Source organism: Octopus sinensis, linkage group LG16, assembly GCF_006345805.1.
Source record: "Octopus sinensis linkage group LG16, ASM634580v1, whole genome shotgun sequence".
Classification (NCBI taxonomy): Eukaryota; Metazoa; Mollusca; class Cephalopoda; order Octopoda; family Octopodidae; genus Octopus; species Octopus sinensis.
Window position 1 is genome coordinate 15,271,630 of NC_043012.1, and position 27,265 is coordinate 15,298,894.

At 37.5% G+C, this 27,265-nt stretch overlaps 1 protein-coding gene across 2 annotated transcripts; it reads right to left on the reverse strand.

Annotated features, from left to right (window-relative positions):
* Positions 1–2,472: 2,472 nt before the first annotated feature.
* LOC115220396 (ubiquitin-like protein 7) lies at positions 2,473–22,448 on the reverse strand. 2 transcript variants are annotated; one of them, XM_029790517.2, is made up of 10 exons: positions 22,290–22,448; positions 20,008–20,124; positions 17,809–17,888; positions 16,186–16,270; positions 14,085–14,142; positions 10,311–10,411; positions 9,291–9,370; positions 8,301–8,414; positions 4,903–5,001; positions 2,473–2,883 (listed from the first exon to the last, which is right to left on the reverse strand). In XM_029790517.2, the coding sequence occupies exons 1-10, from the start codon at positions 22,420–22,422 to the stop codon at positions 2,749–2,751; spliced, it is 1,002 nt and encodes a 333-aa protein (XP_029646377.1). In that variant the 5' UTR covers positions 22,423–22,448; the 3' UTR covers positions 2,473–2,748. The 2 variants fall into 2 exon arrangements, with proteins under 2 accessions (XP_029646377.1, XP_036365794.1); XM_036509901.1 differs by lacking the exon at positions 4,903–5,001.
* Between the last annotated feature and the right edge of the window lie 4,817 nt (positions 22,449–27,265).

The window sequence follows — 27,265 nt, forward strand, 5'->3', positions numbered from 1 at the left end:
ATTTTATTGAACTTGGAAAGATGAAAAAACAAAGCAACTCAGAATGCAGAGAAGAAACACTGCAGAGAAATTTTGTCTGATACTTTAATAATCCTGCTAATCCACTACCTTGATAATGGTTCCAAATTTCGGCACGACGCCAGCAAGTTTGGGAAAAGGACAAGTTGATTACATCGACTTCAGTACTCCACTGGTACTTTATTTGATTTTATCAAATTTGCCATAAAGGCAGTGACTTGACCTGAGACAGCATTCACCCGGGGTGGGTTGAGCTGGCTTCATTCATCCTCAATGCTGCATCTCTCACAAACGCCGACCAGGCCATCATTACAGCTACAGGTCAAGGTGAGGCTGACATTAAAACACGAATCGACCTCACTCGCCAAGCCTATAAAGGCAGTACATAGAGAAAGGTAGCTTGTGGGCTGGACACAGACATTTGTCCATAAAGTGTAATAAAATTGTAAGAGGGTTAATACCTCATTCGGTATTTTTAAAAAAAGAACAATGTTTTAGAGAAGCAAATGTCGGCGGGCACTTTTTGTCTTCTCCCATCCTTATCATCCAATGGTACTTATTTTACCGAACCCGAAAGGATGAAAGGCAAAGTTGACATCAATAGAATTTGAACTTAGAATGCGAAGACAGATGAAATGTTGCTAAGCATTGTGCCAACTCACCACCTCCCAATACCTTAATAATAATAATTTATTAAATGGACATAAAGCCTATCTGGGGGGGAAGTGGTGGGTCAACAATGAACTGATGTCAAAACAAATGCTGCGGGGCACTTTATCCAGTACTAACAATTCTGCTAAGCCACTATATTGGTAACTTTCTTGTATAGATAGAAGACCTGAAATTTTGTGGGAGAAAGTTGCTTGTTTATATCATCTCCACTACATACAGGTACTTTTGTCAACCTGTGAGGGATGAAATGCAAAGTCAATCATGGCAGAATTTGAACTCAGAACATCAAAAAAAAAAAAAAAAAAGAAAAAGACAGACAGACCAAATATGCCACTCTTAACGATGATGCCAATCTCCCTTCTTAATAATAATTGCTTCTAATATAGGCACATCATTATCTTCATGTGCCTATATATATTTAGGTACAAATCCAGAAATTTGGGGGAAGGAGATTAGTTGATAATAACCACAGTGCTTCAGTGATATTTCAATTATTGACTGCTAAAAAGATGAAAGGCAAAGTTAGCCTTGACAGAATGGACCTAATTACCACAAGGTGTTTTTTTACTAATGCTTTACAGATGCTACAAATCAACCACACTTATTTATAGTTCTTTTAAATTTTGGCACAAGGTCAGCAACCTTGAAGGTAAGTGGGAAGTCGATCACAGCAAACTCAGGGCTCAGGCAGTTCTTGTTTTATCAATACTGAAAGGATGAAAAGCAAAGTTGACTTCAGCAGCATTTGAACTCGGAAGTGGTGGCACACTGTAAAGCGGTTGGCATTAGGAAGGGCATCCAACCATATATTTCTTTACTGCCCACAAGGGGCTAAACATAGAGGGGACAAACAAGGACAGACAAAGGGATTAAGTCAATTACATCGACCCCAGTGTGTAACTGGTACTTAATTTATCGACTCCGAAAGGATGAAAGGCAAAAAGAACTCACAATGTAATAGCAGATGAAATACGGCTATGCATTTCGCCCAGCTCACATCCAATCATAGAGACCAAACCAAATCAGACTGGAACTTGGTGCAGCTATCTAGCTTGCCAGCTCTTGTCAAACTGTCCAACCCATGCCAGCATGAAAAACAGATGTTAAAGGATGATAAAGATAAAAAACTGGAAGAAATGCTGCTCAGCATTTTGTCTGATCTGGTAACAATTCTGCCAGATTAACTGCATTCACTGTTCTTACAAGAAAAGTAAAGATAAGGTGTGACAGTGTCACATGACAACTTGCTGGGGCTGCCTGCTGGAGCCTAGCGGCAGGTGTTTAAAGGGAAAAATTTGACAAGTCAGTCGGTCACCGGCTGACACTCACTGACGATACATCAAAGAGGCCAGGGAACAGAAGAAAGAAGACATGCACCCAACACCAGAGCTGAAGACACCTCCGAAAGGAGGGGGGCACGACAAAACGGTAGAGGAGTAGGGGCCGAAACCGGACGTGGTTCCTGCTGATGATGTTTTGAGCTAACTGGATCCTATAAAGGAGCTGTTGTGGTAGCAGACCATGCAACACGGTTGTAATTCCTCCTAAAACTTAAAGTTTATACTAACCATTTGTTATACAAACAGAATTAACAATTTAGAGAAAAGAAAATTTGCTGCTTTATTACAAAGTTAATTTTTATGAAATAAAAGGAAAAATATATTGCTCCTAAAATAAACCTTGCATTTTTCCCCCTCAAAGTCTACAAATATATATAATCACTGTGTTGTGTACACAGATTCTGATAAACAAAATTGTGTTGATGAATAAGAAAAACCAATAAAAAACAGACAGAATTCAGTTTATTGCTCATATTTATACAGCAGCCAATAAGACGTTGGTGGGTTTGTTGTCAAGACTAATTTTTATGTGTATATCTTAGAAATATGTCTATAAAAATTGATTTAAATACTATTAAAAAAAAACACACATTTAAGAGAATTCCTATCACTTAAGCAGTGTAATAATTATTTTAGAAAATTGTGATATTTTTAACATATTTTCACTTTATTTACTATTGTCTTTATTTTTATCAAAAAAATTTTTGTTTTTTCGTTTTCATAAACTACCTCCACCAATATCTCCAAATATATATTCTAGTGCAGCCTGTATATCTCCACCTGCTTCTTGGAGAGCATGTAGTGCCAAACCTTCATCTGTGATACCCATGTCACGAAGCTGTTGAAGCTGGGTCTAAAAACAATTAAAGAAAGTACAGCTTAGTTTTAAAATATATTTTCAAAGCGAAAAACGAAAACTACTTGGTCATCCATGCTGACACAGGATTGATAAACTTGAAGAATTAATAGTTGCTTCTTCATAATTCTTAACTTGTATATTTCCATATACTACATCATCATCATCGTTTAATGCCCATTTTCCATGCTAGCATGGGCTGGACGGTTCGACCGGGGTCTGGGAAGCCAGGAGGCTGCACCAGGCTCCAGTCTGATCTGGCAGTGTTTCTACAACTGGATGCCCTTCCTAATGCCAACCATTCCATGAGTATAGTGGGTGCTTTTTACATGCCACTGGCACAGGGGCCAGAGGAGACTGGAAATACACATTCCAATAATAACTGTGTAACAAAATTTTAATTTCTTTTTACCTGTCTTTTGGTCAGTAAGTGTTATTTCCTATTTGCCTCTCTTTAGAAATCAAAGGAAATGACTACAATTCCCTTCAAACTTTGCTTTTGTGACCTGGACATCAATGTCTTGAAACTGACCCATTTTCCATTACATTTCAGACAGATTCAGCACTGAGCTGCTGAAGAAGAAATACCTATTTCTTTACTACCCACAAGGGGACAAACAAGGACAGACAAACGGATTAAGTTGATTACATCGACCCCAGTGCATAACTGGTACTTAATTTATCGACCCCGAAAGGATGAAAGGCAAAGTCGACCTCGGCGGAATTTGAACTCAGAACATAACGGCAGACGAAATACGGCTACGCATTTTGCCCAGTGTGCTAACGTTTCTGCCAGCTCGATGCCTTATTTCTGCTGAAGCAGAAATACCATTATAGAAAATATTCTGCTCAATACCACAGATTTCCTTGTCAGTTGCTTGACCATAACCACTTAAGCATGTTCCTTAGTAGGCTGACAACATATGCATCTCTGATCGGGAGCGGGAGTGGTGGAGGAGCATCTTATTCATGTGTTTATAGGGGTTCTGAAGGGTTTGAAGAAATGTAACAAAAGCAAAGTTTGAAGGAAATGTTAGCCATTTCTCATACTTTCCAGGGGTCAGCAAATAGGAAATACAAGTTGCTACCCAAGGACAAAATTGGATTTAGGCAGAAAAGCAGTAAGTTTGAAGGGAAGGCTAAGTCAATATCACTGAGCACAGAACTTGATTGAGACTTCATAGTATTGACCTCCACAAGGATGAAAGGTAAAGTTGGCTCCAGTCAAATTTGAACTCAGATCATAAAGAAATACCATGAGGCATTCTTTCCAACAATTTTGCCAAAAGGGCAGCCATTTTGGGGGAGGGGATGAGTCGATTGCATTGACCCCAGTGTTTAACTGGTACTTAATTCATCGACCCCCAAAAGGATGAAAGGCAAAGTCGACCTTGACAGAATTTGAACTGGGAACATAGTGACAGGCGAAATGGTTAGCACACCAAGCAAAATGCTTGGTGTGCTAACCATTCTGCTAATAATAATAATCCTTTCTACTATAAGAACAAGGCCTGCAATATGGAAGGAAGGGGGCTAGTTGATTACATTGACCCCAGTGCATAACTGGTACTTAGTCCCCCCAGGATGAATGGCAAAGTCAACCTTGGCGGAATTTGAACACAGAATGTTTAAACAGATGAAATGTTGGTAAGCATTTTGTCTGGCATGCTAACAATTCTAGCAGCTCACCACTTTACTAATAATACTAATAATGGTTTCAAATTTTGGCACAAAACCAACAATTTCAAGTCAATTACAACAATCCCCAGTGCTCAACTGGCATTTATTTTATTGACCCTGAAAGGATGAAAAGCAAAGTCAACCTCAGTGGAATTTGAACTCAGAACCTAAAGATGGGAAAAGATGTTATTAACCCATTCCGCCAGCTTGCTCTCTTCCTACTAATGAATGATGATGATTAACAATCATTAGGTCTGATGGATGAGCCAACGAAATATTTAAGTTGCATGGAATGGAAATGTTATTAAATAAATAATATACACATCTTCCTCTTACCTGAGTAGCAACATACTGAGCGTGTACCATGGCTTGTTGGAAGAAGTCACTACTGATGGGTGGTGAAGCACCAATACTATCAGACGTTGATGCTGCATCCTACAATATTAACAAAAAAATAATTATAAGGCAGAGAAGGAAAAGGAGGAAATCATAAAAGCAGAAATACTATATTTCCTTTGACACGCCGGGCGAAATGCTTAGCGGTATTTCGTCTGCCACTATGTTCTGAGTTCAAATTCTGCCAAGGTCGACTTTGCCTTTCATCCTTTCGGGGTCGATAAATTAATCGACTTAATCCCTTTGTCTGTCCTTGTTTGTCCCCTCTATGTTTAGCCCCTTGTGGGCAATAAAGAAATGATATTGAACTCACAACGGCTGAGTCAATCAGCTGACGGTCTTCCCAACATGAATCTAGCCAGGCAGAAAACAGAAATGATGCATTTAATAAATGAAAAAACTGTTCAGATTCTGACAAAAAGCTCTTAAGAGCTAAACAGAGATTACCTGTTGGTCAAAATAGCAGAAACATCTTGAGAAAACCTGCATTCGTGCATTTCTATTGCTTTTAGATTTTTTTCTTGTTTTTCAGCTACTATTTTCGGAAAGACTTTTTTGCCCCCTCCCCCTCCAATTTCTTCATTTTTCACTTTTTCCATAACTCTAACCCTAAAATTCCAATCCTAACCCTTACCCTAAAACCAGTACAAATGCACAAACAATGTCATAAATAACAGTGACAAATGAAATATACACAGCCGATAGTTTTTGTTGACAAACAATGGCAGTAATTTTATTCAGTTGAATACACGTCATTGATTGGTTGAAATTACCGAAATACGACTACTTTAACATGAAATAACTTTGGAAATATAAACTTTTCTCAACGACACTAAGAGAAATAGATGTTTTATATGACACATTCTACCAGTGTCCGAAGTTTGAAAGTGTTTAGTTACAAAAAATTAATTTCTCGATCTGCCATTCAAAGGGAAAAGATCCAAATATTCTTTTAAAAAACCTTTCATTTAATTTTACCAAAATTTGTTTTCCATACTTGTTGAAAAAGTCTCAATGACTGAAACTGGTACTAAAATGGTTTTTATGATAAAATTATTTTAGCATTTTCTACCTTGTCTTATTTTCCTTATCTATATACATACATACATACATACATACATACATACATACATACATACATACATATATATATATATATATATATATATACACATGTGTGTGTGTGTGTATATATATATATATATACATAAATATATACATACAGTTCTATATTTAAGAGAAGAGGAATTATGCACATTATTCACATTATTTACATTTGACAGATATTTGTTCTCATCTTATTTGTTGTTACCACAACCTTTCAGCTAATATATCCTCCAGCCTTCATCAGGTGTCTTGGGGAAATATTGAACATGGGTTCTCATTCCTAAGGTATTTTTCGATATTATTATTACTACACTATCAGAGTGGTTGGTGTTAGGAAGGGCATCCAGCTGTAGAAACTCTGCCAGATCAAGATTGGAGCCTGGTGCAGCCATCTGGTTCGCCAGACCTCAGTCAAATTGTCCAACCCATGCTAGCATGGAAAGTGGACAGTAAACGACGATGATAATAATGATTATTATTATTCAGGTCACTGCCTGGAATTAAACTTGTAATCTTGGGGTTAGTAGTCCGTGCTCTTAACCACTACGCTATATGGCATAGTGGTTAAGAGCGCTGGCTACTAACCCCATATATAAAATATATACATACATATATACATACATATATACATAAATATACATATATTGATAGCCACGCCTCTTTACCTTCACCTCCTTCTCCAAAAAAAATTTTTTTTTCTTTTTTCTCCCTTGCTTGGCAAACCCCAGAAAATTCTTTTTAAAAAGGCCAAGAAGTCTAAATGAGCAAAATTTTTTGATAAATGCGATAGCATAAAAAAGTGCTAAAAATGTAAATATGATGTAAATAAATAAAAGAATATACACAATCATTCAACATTCTGACACCCTTATTATTCTAAATATATATAATGGTCATTTTTTTTAGTTTCTGCTTGCCAAATCCACTCACAAGGCTTTGATTGGGCCGAGACCACAGTAGAACACTCTTGCTCAAGATGCCATGCAGTGGGACAGAACTCAAAACCATTTGGTGCGGAAGCAAACTTCTTATCACATAGCCACGCCTCACCCATTATTTACTTTTGAAATTAATTCAACAGAAATATATTAAGAAAAGAATGTTATCAGCCACAGCATACAGAATGATGTGTGTGTGTGTGTGTGTGTGTGTGGGTGCACATTTGTGTGTGAAAGCATGCTGCACATTTCCAGGCACTTTGGGATAGTATTTGAAGACTAAATACATATAGCAACTCGGTTGTATGGAAAACTATTCTTCTGGTAGAATTTGAATGAATCCTTGCAAATCAAAAAACACTACCGGTCAATTGTATAGCGTTTCTGCTGTTTACAAAACACGGGGTAAAATTATTTGATGATAAAAATTCCCATGAGAAGAGATCCCTAGCAATGCTCTGTGAATATGGCCACAGCATATATCAACAGTAACACATTTAAGGATTAACAAACTCGTTTATATTTACACTATGATTTCATGAGTTTGAATGTAATTGTCATCAGGTGTCTTGGAACCAAATATGATAATCCCAGACAGGAATTGAACTCAAAACTTTTATATCTTAATGAACTGAGCTACATGCACGGTGGTCAGACTAAATCCATTCTAGATGCACTCTTTCTTACAAACAATTTAAAAGCAGAAAAAAAATACCAACATTGTTACCAAGCCAACTAGGGTGCCACTACAGGATCACAGAACTTGCTAGAAATAACAGCTAAATCTTCCTCAGCACACACACACTGCTAATTTCAAAAAAGGATGGACATATTGTATAATGCAAACCAGTGGCCGTTGCCAGTACTACCTGACTGGCCCTCGTGCCGGTGGCACGTAAAAAGCACCCACTACACTCCCGGAGTGGTTGGCATTAGGAAGGGCATCCAGCTGTAGAAACTCTGCCAGATCAGATTGGAGCCTGGTGCAGCCATCTGGTTCGCCAGTCCTCAGACAAATCGTCCAACATGTGCTAGCAGGGAAAGCAGACGTTAAACGATGATGATGATGATGAAAGCTTTAGAAATGCAATTGCTAACAATAATAAAAGTCTGTGGATTCATACATCATCAACCATTCTTGCTCTATAATGTATTACAAAACTAAAGAAGGGGAAAATATCAGATACTTTAGAAATGCTTAGTAAAATAAACAAATAAACGTTGTTTGATCCTGCTGTGTTATGCTTTACAGTATTATATTTTTAGAAATTGATGTGAAGTTTCATTACTTACAGACATTCGAGCTCCTGATGTTGATGGGTCAGAAAAACCTGCTGGTACACTGGCCGCAGCAAGAGCCGCAGCAAGCTGTGAAGCTGTTATACCCTGAATAGAGCTTCCGTCAAGCTAAATAAAAAGGAGAGAGGAACCACGGATTAAGAACCACAGATTTTCTTTTCTCTTTAGTAATGAAGGAATGAAGAGCAAAAATAATTTTGTTAAGATGCAATTCAGAGATAGATATTTAGCTAATAAAGTAAAAATCTAGCTTAGATCAATACTATCAATACCAAATTTACTACTCTAGACAAGAATTTTATTACTTTTATGAATTTTATAACCCATTTTCCTTATTTTACTTGGGCCTGCAAGTTACTTGATGAACTCAATATCAGCATCACAAACCAAAAACAATAAAAGCTTCTGTAAAGTGGTTGGTGTTAGGAAGGGCAGCCAGCAGCAGGAACCCTACCAAAGCTAACATTGGGGCTTGATGCAGTTCTGTAGCTTATCAGATCCTCTCAAACAATCCCATCATTGCCAGCATCGAAAAATGGACATTAAATGATGATGGTGATGATGAGGATAATTTAGTCATAACACAAAGTCTAAAGGCTTTGATTATTCACTGGTGTATTGAGAAGTTGGCTTAGCAGAGTCCTTTCCTACCCACATTATCCTCATAGTAAAATGTTGACTTGAGCAGTTAACAAAAACATTTGTGAATTTTAAGGTGCTTTTGATGTTTACAGTGTTATTTCTCTGGTTGAGCTTGCTTGAATTTGTCCAACTTGATCCCATTTTCTAGATCATCCACCACAACCCTGCATAGCAAGGCAACATTCAGGGTTGATACAGATCTGGTCAATGAAAGTTTGTTTCTACTGGACTGACAATCTCTGTTGATCCATGTCAGACTGTTCATAGCATAGACCCACTAACGAGTTCTTGTCTAACTCTCCAGCAATGTCCTGCATTTTAACATTCGTGTGTTATACTTACTTGTAAGGGTGACTGTTCTTGGGTATGAAGTGGTGATGCAGATTCTTCATCATCTGACATTTGATCAAGAGAGTATGCAGCTGGAAGGAAAAAAAAAAAAAAAAAAAAAAGAATATACATTGAGTTATGTAAGAATATACATTAGTATGATCAGAGCAGAAATATATCAGCATGGCTAAAGAGCTTATCAGTAAATTAAAGACTGTTCTATTTGAGCTGAAAACCTAATAACATTACTTCTACAAAAGGTGGAGAGCTGGCAGAATTGTTAGCATGCTGGACAAATTGCTTAGCAGCATTTTGTCTGTCTTTACGTTCTGAGTTCAAATTCTGCCACGGTCAACTTTGTCTTCCATCCTTTCGGAATCAATAATTGCTGGCCTTCTGCCAAACTTTGGAATCAATATTAGTTCTATACTTCCGAAATTTGAAAGTTTACATTGTATTTCAACAACTCTAAACTTCCCAACCAAATATTAATTCCCAAATTTGAAACGAAGGAAAAGATACAGGCAACAAATTTATCCTTACATAGAATTTTAATTTCTTGAACTTGGATAGAAGACCAGCAAAGACTGTAATATAATTTACTCTTTTACTTGTTTCAGTCGTTTGACTGTGGCCATGCTGGAGCACCGCCTTTAGTCGAGCAAATCGACCCCAGGACTTATTCTTTGTAAGCCTAGTACTTATTCTATCGGTCTCTTTGGCCGAACCACTAAGTTACGGGGACGCAAACACACCAGCATCGGTTGTCAAGCAATGTTGGAGGGACAAACAGACACACAAACATATACACACATATATACGACGGGCTTCTTTCAGTTTCCATCTACCAAATCCACTCACAGGGCTTTGGTTGGCCTGAGGCTACAGTTGAAGACACTTGCCCTAGGTGCCACGCAGTGGGACTGAACCCGGAACCATGTGGTTCGTAAGCAAACTACTTACCACACAGCCACTCCTGCGCCTATAAATTTAGTTCAATATAACCTTAATACCAAGTAGAAAAGCACTCACCTGAAGACAAAAAGCTCTCCCCAGCCTTAGCTCCCTGTTCATTGACAGTGGCAGCTATCAACTGGGCAACATGATAAAATGCAGGATGTTCATCGATTATTCTGAAAATTCAAATAAAAATACAATTTAATTAAGCATTTCAATGTAGAGTCTGAAGCATAGCAGAACAGTTACATATTTAGAAATGAGTAATACGTCATCTCCTCTCACTGCTACTCCAGGGGTTTTTACTCCTTGGAGTATACTGGTTTCATAACACTGCCTGCACTTTGCTACTCCTGACTCACACATCTGTCTTTCTCTCTCTCTCTCACTCATCTTGACACCTATATAGTATCTATCCACTCACTTCCAAGTCCTGCATTAACCCCCATACCCAGTCCTTCTTCCCCAGGATGTTGGTCCTCTGGAAACTAGTGAAGTAGATGTGGTTTTCCATTAACCACATCTACTTCACTATATACATATATACATACACATCATATATATATAAAAGGCGGTGAGCTGGTAGAAACGTTAGCACGCCGGGTGAAATGCTTTGCGGTATTTCGTCTGCCATTACGTTCTGAGTTCAAATTCCGCGGAGATCGACTTTGCCTTTCATCCTTTCGGGGTCGATAAATAAGTACCAGTTACGCACTGGGGTCGATGTAATCGGCTTAATCCCCTTGTTTGTCCCCTCTATGTTTAGCCCCTTGTGGGTAGTAAAGAAATTACATATATATATACATATATATATATTATATATTATATATATATATATATATGTATATTTCTTTACTACCCGTCCTGTCTCTCACTGTTATATATTTATTTTTCAACTGTTTATATATAATTTTTTTTTACTGTTTATATGTTTGTACTGTCGTTACCGTCTTGCTTTTTTTACCATTTTTTACCCCTCTGCGAAAAGATCTCAGAATTTTAATTGATTTGCTTTTCGCAGGAAGGAAGTTTCTTCGAAGTATACGTCTCGCTTTTATCCTTCGAAACGTAGAGTAGATGAAACCTTAGCGACTGAAGAAGGGGATTTTTCGTTGTGCTTATTGTCCTGTATCTCTTTTTTTCTTTTTTGCTTCTCCTGTTCCTTGGTTTGTGTCTATGTTTTCGTTTCTCATTGTGTTCGACGTCTTTTTGGTGTCCTGTACACATATATGCGTGTATATGTATATGTAGAGGTAGGTACGTACATATATGTTTATATATATGCATATGTTCTATTTTATTAACATATTATACGACTAAACGCACGCACCCTATTTAGTAAGATTGTTCTGTTTATCAAGTTAGCCTTGATATTAACTCTCACGCGACTCTGCATCTTTCTTTCTTTCTCTCCCATTCCCTTTTTCGTCCTTTTTCCCTCACTTAACTTGTCTCTTCCTCTCTCTCTCATTCTTCATTCTCTCTCTCCCCCTCACCATTCTTCATGGTCTCCTCGCACCATTCCCCTTCTTCTCTCTCTTCCTCCTCCTCCCCCATTCCCGTCGTCCATCTGCGACGATACTTCCGTCGTAACTGCTATCCTGTCTTTTCTCGCCCGCCTTCTAAGGCCACTGGTCGACATTCCTTCTCTCTCGTCGTCCACTATAATCCAGCGTTTGCATTACTTTTTTCGTCTGGCGTAAACAGCCCTTCTTATCTTGTTCTCCTTGTCCTGTCTCTCACTGTTATATATTTATTTTTCAACTGTTTATATAATTTTTTTTTACTGTTATATGTTTGTACTGTCGTTACCGTCTTGCTTTCTTTACCATTTTTTACCCCTCTGCGAAAAGATCTCAGAATTTTAATTGATTTGCTTTTCGCAGGAAGGAAGTTTCTTCGAAGTATACGTCTCGCTTTTATCCTTCGAAACGTAGAGTAGATGAAACCTTAGCGACTGAAGAAGGGGATTTTCGTTGTGCTTATTGTCCTGTATCTCTTTTTTTCTTTTCCTGTTCCTTGGTTTGTGTCTATGTTTTTCGTCTCTCTATGTGTTCGACGTCTTTTTGGTGTCCTGTACACATATGCGTGTATATGTACATGTAGAAGTAGGTACGTACATATATCTCTCTCTATATAAACGGCATTTGTCTGTGCGTGTTTCTGTTGTCTTTTTGCTTGTACCCTCACCCTGACCACGGCTTTTCAACTGATTCTGATGAAACTTGACACACACATACCCAATGTCATAATTCAAAACTAACGCAGCGAAAATTTTGAAAAGTTCCCCCAGTTCTGAAAAAATCGATAAATTCGACATGGGGTCGAGAATCAGGAACACAAACCACAACTGTGTAGGGGACGCAACTCCACCTTTTGTAACTATCAAAAAAAAATTACCATCATTTTTTCCATTTTTTTGCTATTTTTGGCTAACTCTCTAAAATGCTTTATAGTTATTTCCTTACAAACCTGAGCAACGCCGGGCGATACTGCTATTGTTTATATATATGCAATGTTCTATTTTATTAACATATTAATACGACTAAACGCACGCACCCTATTTAGTAAGATTGTTCTGTTTATCAAGTTAGCCTTGATATTAACTCTCACGCGACTCTGCATCTTTCTTTCTTTCTCTCCCTTCCCTTTTTCGTCCTTTTTCCCTCACTTAACTTGTCTCTTCCTCTCTCTCTCATTTTCATTCTCTCTCTCCCCTCACAATTCTTCATGGTCTCCTCGCACCATTCCCTTCTCCTCTCTTCTCTTGCTCCTCCTCCCCCATTCCCGTTGTCCATCTGCGACGATACTTCCGTCGTAACTGCTATCCTGTCTTTTCTCGCCCGCCTTCTAAGGCCACTGGTCGACATTCCTTCTCTCTCGTCGTCCACTATAATCCAGCGTTTGCATTACTTTTTTCGTCTGGCGTAAACCCCTTCTTATCTTGTTCTCCTTGTCCTGTCTCTCACTGTTATATATTTATTTTTCAACTGTTTATATATAATTTTATTTTACTGTTTATATGTTTGTACTGTCGTTACCGTCTTGCTTTTTTTACCATTTTTACCCCTCTGCGAAAAGATCTCAGAATTTTAATTGATTTGCTTTTCGCAGAAGGGAAGTTTCTTCGAAGTATACGTTCGCTTTTATCCTTCGAAACGTAGAGTAGATGAAACCTTAGCGACTGAAGAAGGGGATTTTTCGTTGTGCTTATTGTCCTGTATCTCTTTTTTTCTTTTTTGCTTGTCCTGTTCCTTGGTTTGTGTCTATGTTTTTCGTCTCTCTATGTGTTCGACGTCTTTTTGGTGTCCTGTACACATATATGCGTGTATATGTACATGTAGAGGTAGGTACGTACATATATGTTTATATATATGCATATGTTCTATTTTATTAACATATATATATATATATATATATATATATATATATATAAAGCTGAAGTTGTCTGCAGCTCTTACTGTGGCCAGTGTACCAGCAGGTTTTTCTGACCCATCAACATCAGGAGCTCGAATGTCTGTAAGTAATGAAACTTCACATCAATTTCTAAAAATATAATAGTGTAAAGCACTTTTGGCAGTCCATAAAAAAGCGCCTGTGCAATACCACGTAAAAGTGTCTGTGTGGTGCCATGTAAAAGTACCCTGCACACTCTGTAAAGTGGTCAGCATTAGGAAGGGCATCCAGTAGTAGAAACCATGCCAAATCAGAGTGGAGTCTGGTGCAGCTCCTCAGCCTGCCAGCTCTGGTCAAACCATCCAACCCATGCCAGCATGGACAACAAAGATTAAACGATGATGATAATGATTTCAGAATTTAATATCACAAATAATATAAAAATTTGCTTACTGTCGAATTTGCTTTGTTTTATGCAGCTGGAGTAAGAGTTTCAAATCCTGGAACATTACTAAAAGACAATGTGAAAGAAAAGATGTTATTCAATTACCCATTTATTGTGTGATGATGATGAAAATTTTAATTAAATGACAGGTGAGGTTGTTTTGTGAACCTGTCCAAATAAATCTATTCCACTACAGCATGGGAAAGCAAATAAATATGATGGTAGTGAATGCCATAAGGCGCAAATATTAGATTTATCAGGATAAGGCAAATGGAATTGCCTAAAAAAACCCCAAAAATCTCACAAGTCTTCAAAAAATTTGCATAGTCCAACAGTTCAGAGATCAGGAAGAATCTTGAAAGTTGCACATTTACACCATTACATAGAGTTCAATTGAACACCATATTTTCCAACATAAGTAGAATTTTCAGACCAAAATTGTGAAAAATATAAAAAAAAGAGGGGGATGGCTTTGGGCAGACCAAAATTCAATATAAAATGCAGCAGAATTTGGAAAAATAGTAATGATGTTTGAATGCTTAAACCAAGCAACAGATTAAGTCTATCGCCCAGAATTCAGAACACAAAGAACCAGGAAAAAAAAAAAAAATCATGTGATGCCTTTAACAATTCTGCCAATCCACATTCTGGACTGGCACTTTATTTTACTAATCACCCTACCCACAAAAAAAAAAAAAAAATCTATCATTTCCTCACACATCCTTCTTCTCTTCTCTGTTGGCATCTCTATCTCTCATTACTAGCATGCATCTCTCTTGCTCTTCTCCATTACCTCAACCATCATTGCCTCTCCTCCATTACTCCTTTCTATCACAATATCACTGACACTGAGTCTCTTCCTTTTCTCTGCCACAACTCTATTATCCCTCCCATTAGCCAGGTTATTTCTATTCACTCTTTCAGCAATCCCAAAGATGCAATTTTTTTTAACAACACTGCCCCTCACACTCTTCTGTCATGCTTTCACACCTAACAACCTGGCCCACCTTTATTACTCTCTTCTATCACTCTCCCATTCTGGTTGTCTCCCTTCTCCCTTCTCCTTTCTCCCTTCTCTCACTTTTACTCCTTGCTCTTATCATCCTGGCTCTCTTCTATCACTTCCTATTTCACTCAGCCATCTGTGAGGGAAAGAAAGGAATGAATAATGAGAGACACTGCAAAAAAGAAAGGATCATTCAGTCTGTATTTAGTTGAGGACAGGACAACCTTGTTAGTGTTAATCATCATCATTATCATCATCGTTTAACGTCCGTTTTCCATGCTAGCAGGAGTTGGATGGTTCGACCGGGGTCTGGGAAACCAGGAGGCTGCACCAGGCTTCAGTCTGATCTGGCAGTGTTTCTACAGCTGGATGCCTTTCCTAATGCCAACCACTCCATGAGTGTAGTGGGTGCTTTTTACGGCCACGATCGGTTGGTGCTTTTTATGTGCCACCAGCACTGGTATCACAACTACAATTTCCATTGATTTTTGGTCGATGAAGAAAAGGTAACAATGAAAGGTAGGGAGAACTCTTTAGTCTCAACAGAGACAAGACAACCTATTTGATTCCAATACTGCAATAAATGCACTTAGGGAGACTCAGTGAAGTAATTAGCTAGAAGGGCATTTAGATACAGAAACCATGATCCAAATGGAATGTGGTTCCAGGTTCATTTAGGAGGAAAGTAACTGAAAATAACAACTGATTCAAACTGTAACAATCAGTGCAACCCATATAGCCATAGTAGACGTATGATGGTATGACAATGTTTATTCGAGCGTGATCGTTGCTAGCATCACCTTACTGGCACCTGTGCCGGTGACATGTGTAAAAGATTCGAGCGAGGTCGTTGCCAGTACCACCTGACTGGTCCCATACCAGTGGCACATAAAAGCACCCGCTACACTCTCGGAGTAGTTGGCGTTAGGAAGGGCATCCAGCTGTAGAAACTCTGCCAGATCAGACTGGAGCCTGGTGCAGCCATCTGGTTCACCAGCCCTCAGTCATACGACCAACCCATGCTAGCATGGAAAGCGGACGTTAAACGATGATGATGATGATGATGATGATGAAAAAGACTTAAGATAAGTAAAATAACTTACTTAAAACTGTCATATCATTGGCAAGACCAGGTGTAGTGAGGATTAGGTTTTCCACAGCATCAGAGTCCATCAACATATTTTCAACCTGTAAATTAATCCATATTTACAAATTACAACATAATTTCAAGGGAATTTTCTTGAAACCCTATTATTTGAATACATGTAAATGATATTTTATGTCAAACATGATTACATTCTGTTGTTTCTTCTCTTTCCTTGTGCCATCAGGATGCTAAAAATTATTATATTACATTTACAAGGCACTCAAATAATAAGTTCAGTATTATTATTATTATTGAGTGAGAGAGCAGTGCATGCCATCAAAGTGACACTGGGGTAAAATATACAAAGCCCAGTATACCCATCATGACTAGCCGTCTGATAAGGGTACACCAGGCACATGCATCACAACCATATGTGTGCAACATGGGGATCTCATATCAAGATAATCAGCACATGACCTTGCAGGTGGGGGCCCAGTTAGAATTTTCTTCTGGTCGTGTAGCCCATCCAGCTCAAAAGGTCCCTGAATAAAGATTGTTTAAGGATGTTGAACGAAACACCCATGTTTCCAAACATGAATTATCCAAACCTCCAAGATTTCCTTTCAACACATGGCTATGATGCTCCCCCACTACTTCTGCTCATGATCAGAGATGCAGATATCATCAGCCACTAAGGGACATGGTCAACTGGTTAAGGTCAAGCAACTGACAAGCAAAAAGTAGTAAGCTGGCAGTATTATAAGCATGTCAGACACAATACTTAACAGCATTTCTTCTGGTTTTACAGATTGGTTTCAAATTCCACCGAATTTGACTTTGCCTTTCATCCTTTTGGGGTCAATAAGATAAGTACCAGTTGAGAACTAGAGTTGATGTAATTGACTAGCTAAAATTTCAGGCCTTATGCCTATAGTAGAAAGATTTATTATTTTCATTATTATTAAACATTTTTTGACACTTTTAGGCAAGAGGCTTCTAGCTATGTGGTTAACAATTTACCTTGTAACAATGCAATTCCAATTTTGATTCAATGGCTCAATAACCAGGACAAGCATCTTCTATGAATCTTCAAGTACAACTGTACCTTGTGAGTACAGTTTGGTAAAAGAAAACTGTGCGAAAGTCTGTCTTTTGATTATGGCCATACTGGTGCACCTCTTGAAGGGCTTGTTTTTAGTTGAGCAAATTAACCTGAGTTCTTATTTTTAAGTCTGGTACTTATTCAGTCACACTTTTGTGAAGGGGATGTAAACAAACCAACACTGGTTGTCAAGTGGTGAGGCAACCACAAACACAAATGCAGAGACACATACATATATATGATGAGCTTCCATGCAATTTCTGTTGATGACCAAATTCACTCACAAGGCATTGGTCAGCTAGAAGCTATTATAGAAGACACATGTCCAAGGTGCCACGCAGTGGGACTGAACCTGAAACCATGTGGTTGAGAAGCTATCTTCTAAACCACACTGCCATGCCTGCACCCAAGAAATGTATAGCTGTTGTTTTGAGCCTGCTTGGTGTGGGTAAGCTTTATAGTAAAGAGGAGAAACCAGGGTTTTTTTATCAATATACATAATGTCTACAAAAACATGTTCAAAATTAAATCACTTACTGTTGTCCTGTAAGAAGGATTAAAAATTGCCATTCTGAAAGCTGTTAACACTTTGGCAATTTCTGTTTCATTTGGTTTTCCTAAAAGTAACAAATATAAATATAAATACATAATTTATTATATTGATAATAAAATTAATAATAATAATAAACTGGACATTGTTGTGAAAGACCGAACTGAAAATTATTTGAGAATGATCCCTGGCTTGCCATCCATACAAGAAGTGCAAAAGATTGTTTTAACTGGTACGTCACACGTATTAAGAAAAGCACTGTCATTGTAAGACTGGTTACTACATAACTTTATTTGATTTTGTGAATGAACAATCTGGTGTTTATTTTAATGGCCTATCAATGTATACAGTGTGTTTCTTTGTCCTAGGTGTCAGGAAGACACACAGCAAGAAATAGAAACAAAATTGAAAGACGAATAACTCATAATAATAATCCTTTCTACTGGAGGCACAAAGCCTGAAATTTGAAGAAGGGCTGTTAGTCTAAACAATCAACCACAGGTACTTTACTAAAGTACCTGCACTTTATTTTCATCAACCATGAAAGAGTGAAAAGTAAAATTGTTTTAACAGGATTTGAACTCAGAAAGTTCAGAGCCAAATTCTGGAACAAGACCAACAATTTTGGGGGTGGCAGTAAGTCAATTACATTGACACTGGTGTCCAACAGGTACTTATTTTATCAACTCCCAAAAGGATGAAAGGCAAAGCCAACCTTGGTGGAATTTGAACTCAGAATGTGGAAACAGAGGAAATGCTGCCAAGCACTTTGCCTGGTATGCTAATGATTCTGCCATTGTGCCACCAAAATAAAGTATTTTCTCTGACACTGTAACAACTCTGCTAAATAATATATATAAAATACTGATATGATGCAATTGTTTATATGATTTTAAATTACACCATCTTATGTACGTTCCATCAACATATACTCTCTTTACTCTTTTACTTGTTTCAGTCATTTGACTGTGGCCATGCTGGAGCACCGCCTTTAGCTGAATAAATTGACCCCAAGACTTATTCTTTGTAAGCCTGGTACTTATTCTATCAGTCTCTTATGCCGAACTGCTAAGTTATGGAGACGTAAACACACTAGCATCGGTTGTCAAGCGATGCTGGGGGGGACAAACACAGACACACAAACGTATACACACACACATACATACATATATATATATATATACACACACATATATACGATGGGCTTCTTTCAGTTTCCGTCTACCAAATCCACTCACAAGGCTTTGGTCGGCCTGAGGCTATAGTAGAAGACATTTGCCCAAGGTGCCACGCAGTGGGACTGAACCCGGAACCATGTGGTTTGTAAGCAAGCTACTTACCATGCAGCCACTCCTATGCCTATATAGTAATTATTGGGTATGTAATACTAAATTATGCAATCCGCATTTGTTGTCAAACCATTAGAGACCTGTAATTATTAAGCATAATTGTTGGAGCGAACATCTGACGGTAGTAGGAGCCATCAAAGATATGACTCATGATTGCAGCAAATAGATTGTGGAAGGACACTACATATTTGTCAAAGAAAAAAAGGGACACATTTTTATATAGAACAGTCCACGCTGAAGCAGACATGAGAAAGAGTGTTATCAAAGTCTATGAAATATATGTGATTGTTGCCTTAGTGTCTGCTTTATTGTTTCTTCCTGACTACTGCTGTTTTATTGTGATGTATAAATATATTTTCTCTGAAACAAAAAAACAAAAAAAAAAATAATGAAAAAAAGTCTTAGGATCTTTTCGGTTTGAACAGCAGTTTTTAAAAATAATTTCCACGTTACTAAACACTTTTAAACTTCGTATACTGGTAGAATGTGTTTATAAAGCATCTTTTTCTCTTGGCTTTATTGAGAAAATTCTGTAGTTTGTAAGATATTTGTTGTTTTTTTCTTCAATTTCTGCAATTTCAACCAATCAATGATGTCTATTGAGGTGAAAACATTCTATGCTCTATGAATATGTCCCTCGTTTAAGAAACAGATTGGGTTTACTTACATTTCTGAAGAAAAAAAAGATATCCTCCCCTCCTAACTCTAACCCTAACCCTAAAACAGATTGAAATGCAATAGATCGATATTAGGGTCATAATTATGGGTGACAATTTCATATGACACCACTAGAAAAAACTGCCGTTCAAACCGAAAAGCTCCAAGTCTTATACTTACCGGAGTCTACAGGTTCTTTCACATTTTTCTTCACAGCATAAACCATAGAACCATTCTTCACACCATATGATTCTAAAGTCTTTGTTCTTTGTAAACAATTACCACAATAAACCAATTCTGTTGGTAAGAAGAAAAAAAACCAATGCATAATTTGTCTTTCTAAAGCAAAACACTGATTTTTGTGGGGAAACAATAGATTTTGTATAATATTCTAAGGTATTTCCTTGACTTAAGAAGGATGAAAAGCAAAAGGTGAACCTGTGCCCCACCATACAAAAATGATTGTTGAACTTGGGGCCTAGAAGGAGAAAATTAAATAATGTAACACATATATACTAAAACTCTATTATCATTTGTTCTTCAGAGATATTCAACTTAGCTGTAGGTAACAAATGAGATCACATTTTCTGAATTCAGAACAACTTTGCTTTTAATTAGTCTATAGTCAACAAACAAGCCTGTCATATATGGCTGTTTCACATCAACAATTAAAGGTTTGCTCCAAAAATTGGCAACACTGTGACAACTAACTTTCTTCAGGTTGAAATTCTTGTGTTGTCTTTTAATAAAGTTGTCCTGAATGACAAGCACTACCTTCATGAGTTTAATCGAACAAATCGATTCCAATACTTATAATTTTTTCTCAGCTTGGTACTTATTTTGTTGGTCCCTTTTTGCCAAAATGCTGAATTAAGGACGTAAACAAACCAACACCAGCTGTCAAGCAGTGGTGTGTGTGTGTGTGGGGGGGGGGGGGCAAACACAAAAGATGCACATGCACACACACATATATATATACAAGGTACTACTTGAGAACAGTGGACCCGGTGAGCGCACTCGCGTATCCGCCCTAGCTAGTCATGACTAGTCGATTCTTACTTTGTGTTTTTGTGTGTTATTTACTTTGTTTAAAAAATTATTTACCTTGTGTTTTTGTTTTATTTATTTTGCTAGGTAGTCGTTTTAGGATTGACTGGTCCCGACTAGCTAGCGCGGATGCGCGACTACGCAAGTGCGTGCACCGGGACCACTGTTCTCAAGTAGTCCCTACATACAACAGGTTTCTTTCAGTTTCCATCAACCAAATCTACTTACACAAGATTTGGTCAGGTGAGGGCTATAGTAGAAGACACTTGCTACAAAGTGGGACTGAACCTGGAACCATGTAGTTGGGAAAAATATTGTTTTTTATAAATAGATCTGACCTGTGAGCTATAATTTCATATTTCAAATACAGAGGTTCCCTAATTATTTAATTACAGATCAGCTCTGACCACACAGACCAATGATCAAAAGCATGACATTGTTTTCTCTTTATGATTCTACAAAATTATACCATAAATCCACAAAAACTGTCGAAAAAAGTAAAAACTCTTTTCTTTTGCTCACATTTATCATATATGATACTCAAAACATATAGACCCGAAGAAGTTACAGTTGTTTTAGAGCAGATAATTTTCGACTCTATTCTTAAGGGGTGCCTTTTAACTTATTATTTATTTTCCAAAAGTCTACGATGCTAATACGATATCAACGAAATGCAATAAAACAGTTATCATGCTATACATATTTGGTTGCTGAAATTATGTTTTCTGTTTAAAAAATCTCATAAAAAATATAATTCTACAGCTACACACACATATAAACCTCGCTGAGAATAACTGGAATTATAGCTCAAGGTCTGTTTTTGGTGATGCGTTAGGACTGATGGCAAAACAGCTATTTGTATAGACATCAATATAAATGTTATATAAATGCCAACAGCAAGAAACTTTTGTATAAATTGCTTTCAAATATTTTAATTGACACAAATTTTTGACATGAAGTGCAACGAATTAAGTAAACACGTGTAAATGCTTGGGATATATTTTCGTAACCATCTCATATTTACAGGTTCTTATATCGAAATATATGATTTATGTTAATTTTGGATAATTAAAAAAAATGTTAAGTTCTACTGCAAAGATTTATTTCTATTGATTAAATAAATCGTCAGCTGAGAGAGAATTTTTAAATAAATCTGTATACTTTCGTTAGATTCGTATAAAAGAGGCTGAACTAAATAGAGTCAAAAATGCATTAATTATTAAGATAGTTAAAATATAATTAACCCTATACTTAGTTTTTGCTTCTAAACTGCGTGAATTCGTGGATATTCAATTTCAAAATCTGGACCCAAGAAACACAATTTCGTTAAACAAGCAAAAAAATGAAAACAACATTTTTTTATTTACAAAAATCAGTTCACTTTATCTCCATAACCAAAGCGAAAAAAATCTTACCAATTTCTTTGTCTGATAGAGTAACATTTTCCGAAATTCGGTTTATAAATTCGTTGACCATAGAATTCAGATCGATTGACTCCAACTGGAAACGATTTTGATCAAAGAAACATCGAACGTTGATGGTGGCCATTTTGTTAAGAACATCAACCCAACTTCCGGTTTACTTCCCAATTTGCTTTTTTATGCAATAAATACCATTGTTTTGCAAATTAATATTCAATATCAGATAAAACGAATGACATAAAACCTATCGGATCTTTTTGTTTCGCCCGGCAGTTTTTTTTTAATAATTTCCTCGTAACTAAACACTTTTAAACTTCGTATATTGGTAGAATGTGTTTATAAAGCATCTTTTTCTCTTGGCTTTATTGAGAAAATTCTATAGTTTGTAAGATACTTGTTTTTTTTTTTCAATTTCTTCAATTTCAACCAATCAATGACGTTTATTGAGGTGAAAACATTCTGTGCCGTATGAATATGTCCCTCGTTTAAGAAACAGATTGGGTTTATTTACATTTCTGAAGAAAAAAAAGATACCCTTCCCCCACCCCTAACCCTAACTCTAAAATAGATTGAAATGCAATAGATCGATACTAGGGTCATAATTATGGGTGACAATTTCATATGCTGTTCAAACCTAAAAGATCCAACTTATCATCTAAAAAATACATGTCCAATTAAAATTTAATGCTTACAAAATCAGAAAAATAGAACTCACAGCATTTTAAAAATCTTTTACTTGTTTCAGACATTAGACAGCGACCATGCTGGGGCACCACCTTTAAGAATTTTCAGTTGAATGAAAGAAACAAGCATAGAACATGAGATGTAGTTTCGTTCATTGGTGGGGCGTAATATGTAATGTGTAGATGGAGAACATATACGAAGAGGTGCTGAAAAGTTCCTGGTTTTGTGTAAAAGAAAATACAGGAGGATCAGTTAATTGTGATTTTATGTAATGTATTTCATTCTCAAATTCACAATCTAATCATAGCGGTCCTTCAGTTTTTCTAAGCCCTGAAAAAGAAACAGGTCTTTTGTGATACCCTTAAAACTAGAAACGTTTCAGCACCCCTTGTGTGTGTGTGTGTGTATGAAAACAAGGGAGTGCTGAAAAGTTCCTGGTTTTGGATTTTAAAAAAACTATAGGAGGATCAGTTAATTTTTATTTTATTCAACATATTCCCATCTCAGATTGGTGCACTTATTGCAGCATTCTTCAGTTTTTCTAAGCCCTGTAAAAGAACTTGGAAGGTTGGGTGTCAAACCAGGTCTTTTGTGGTACCCTTAAAAGCAGGAACTCCCTCATAATACATAGCACTTCCAAAATACAATTCCACTAAGGTGGGTGGATCTTCTCAAGAACCTCATGTCATTAGACGTCTTGAGCCATTGCCATCTCTTCTATGCCACTCAGCATCTTCAGACTGGCCTTCACTATTTCATCTCAATCATCCTTGGTTTCTCTTTTTCACAAGTCCCATCCACTATAAGTGATTGGCACTTCCTTATAGAGTTGTCCTCATACAAATGACCAAACCATCATAGTCTTCTTTCTTGCAGCCTGCATCTTTTACCCTTGCATACCTAACTTCTCTCTCTACACTGATGTTGCACATCCACTGGAGCATACTAACTTCATTCCTTTCTAGTCTATGTGTGACCACTGCTTTCAGGGCCCATGTTTCACAACCATAGAACATAACAATTCATACACATGCATCATATAATTTGCTTTTCACTGAGAGAGAGAGAGACAGAGGCCTTTTGTTGCCAGCAGAAGTTATAGCTCTCTGAACTTTCTCCATCCTATTCTTGTACTAACAACTCTACATTTAGAACATCCTCCTCCACAACTAATTTGATCACCTAAGTAACAGAAACCGTCTGCAACCTACAGGGAACTTCCTGGGCTTTTAAGAAAATCTAATTCCTATGTGTTCTTAGTGTTTATTGTTCCTGTGCATCTGCCACATACAAAGACAACTTTCTCTATTAATCAATCTGTGATTCTATCACACTTCTTAAGGGTTTACAGCTTGCACTGAATTCCTTCCAACACCTTTTCTACATATTGTGCAGGGATTTTTATTTGACACAAAGAGATTATTATCCACTTTCTTGCTAACAACAACTTTGATCTTCACTTGGTTAGCTTTAAAACCCTTTGATTCCAAGTTTTGCTTCCATACCTGGAATTTCTTTTTGAATTCTGCTAAAGATTTCACTATAAGAGTGAGGCCATTAGCATATAGCAATTCCCATGAGCAGCCAGTCTTAAATTTCTTTGTTATGGCCTGGAGGACTATGATGATGAATGAAAGGAGACTGAGAACTGAGCCCAGGGGAACTCTTACATGTACACTAAATTGATCATTGTACTAATGGCTAATTCTCACTTTACTAACAACACCCCTATGCATGGCTTGTATAGCTGTAATAAGCCAGACAACCAGATAATAAACCATAGGAATCTGCCAAAGGCTTTCTCTAAGCCTGGGGTCAGGGAACTTTTTAACCAGTTACCCCAAAATTTATTTATTTACATCAATGTTACCCCTTGATTTAAAAGGAAGAAAATCATAGATTCTTTGAATTGAAAAGAATTATTGAATCTATTTATATGGAAAATGCAATTATAAATATAGAAAGTACAAAACGAATGTGATAAAATAAATTAATATTCTCATTATGAAACAAAAGGATTTTTCTAGAAACTTTTTCACTTTAGGCTCCTGTGCCGGTGACATGTAAATAGCACCCATGACACTCTCGGAGTGGTTGGCATTAGGAAGGGCATCTAGCTGTAGAAATATTGCCAGATCAGACTGGAGCCTGGTGCAGCCCACTGGCTTATCAGACCTCAGTCAAACCATCCAACCCATGCCAGCATGGAAAGCAGACGTTAAACAACGATGATGATGATGATGATGCTTTGGAGAAATCATGTTTCATTTTTATTACAATTACATCAAAATTCGAGCATTTTGATGCCAAAGCATTTTGGATACAGTCTTCGGGGGGTTCAATAGATTACTCTGCTTTGTTTTGATGTTCATTAGAGTGGAAAACCCTTGTTTGCAAAAGTAGGTTGTTGCAAAAGCCAGCAACGTTTTTCACTGCCTCCTCATACCAAAAAAAAAAATTTTTTTTGTCATAACAAGGAATATGTTTTTTTTTAAATATAATTTTACTAATGTCTAATGACTCTTCATTACCCCCAGGAATTTCTTTTTACCCCATTTGGGGTAATTTACCCTGGTTCACCAACCCTTGCCAATGAATGATCAGTACAATGGTTTACATTTGGCCAAATACTTCTCCTCTAGCTTTTAACTAGGAAGATGGCATTTGTAATATTCCTCCTTGGCACAAAATCAAACTGCATCTCATCTAGTCTGATTTTGTTCCTAATCATGCTGTAACTCTCTCTGTAACTTTTATGACCTGTCCTACAGTTTGATACCTCTGTGATTGTTTCTTTAAATCATCTCCTTTACGCTTGTAACCACTAACTATATTGCTACTACTCCAGTCACTGGATATGACACCTTCCTGTATCACCTGATTAACTATACAGGTTACTAAGCTGTATCCTATTCCACCAGATATTTTAAGCTTCTCAATGGTGATTTGCAATAGTCCAGAGGCTGTCCTTGTCTCCATATCCTTCGTTGCTTTATTTATCATACTGCTTTCAACTCTGATGGCTGGCCCTCAGGTGGGTCCATATTAAGGAGACATTCCCTCTCCTATACGTTCTCCAAGTTTCATAACTTTTCATAGAGGCATTTCCAATAAGTGCAAGCATACCAGTATTCATTCACACACATTTCTCATCCACAACATCTCTATTATCTTTGATACATTGCCTACCAACCCAGAACACCACATGCTCTAGAACTTTGGCAAATATCCTACTTTCTACTTCTCCCTCTGCCATGTAAGCTTGTTGCCTAGCTTCCCCTCTTGTTATTTGATATAATTCTCTGCTGCCATAATTTTTCTAGACCTGCTTTTATAGCACTTGTTGCCAGAGCAGCCAACTGGCTTCCGTACCGGTGGCACGTAAAAGGGCACCATTCGAGCGTGATCGTTACCAACATCGCCTTACTGACACCTGTGCTGGTGGCATGTGTAAAAAGATTTGAGCAAGGTCATTGCCAGTATCGCCTGACTGAAGCACCCACTACACTCTTGGAGTGGTTGGCGTTAGGAAGGGTATCCAGCTGTAGAAACTCTGCCAAATCAAGATTGGAGCTTGGTGCAGCCATCTGGTTCGCCAGCCCTCAGTCAAAATCGTCCAACCCATGCCAGCATGGAAAGCGGACGTTAAACGATGATGATGATGTCTACCTTTTTGCTCCATCACCCTCGACCTGGTTGGACCTGGTTGCACCAGCCACAGATTTGGTCTGTAGCCCTAAGTTGGTTGTCCTGCATGAACTTCCAGTTGTCATCTAAACCGTATGTTCCCAATTCCTCCATTAGAATATCTCTAAACTTCTGCTAGTTTGCTGCAGTCTTTGAGCTTCTATAGACTGGTTTGTTTCTTTGAGTCTTTCTAGCTTTGATTCTGAAGTCACTAACAACTAACATAGCTATGCATGTGTGTGTGTGTGTGTGTGTGTTGTAAACAACATAGTAAGATGATGTTTTTTGTTTCGCGCAAAACGTTTAAGTGCTCGATTCGTACCTACAAAAATCTCGTAGTGCGCAGTAGATATATAGGGAACAACAAGTCACCCAATGGGAATAAAGATATGCGGAGTTAAAGCCTGTGTATTACTACATTGATTTTATAGCGAAATAGAGACGGGAGAAAGTGAGAAAGGTGGTAGAGAGGGGAGAAAGAGAAGAGGAGAGAAAGGGAGAAAGAGGAGATAGGATGAGAGGGGAAAGAAATAGAGGAGGAAGGAAGAGAGGGGAATGGATATATAGAAATATATATGTGCTGAATGCCATGAGGTGAA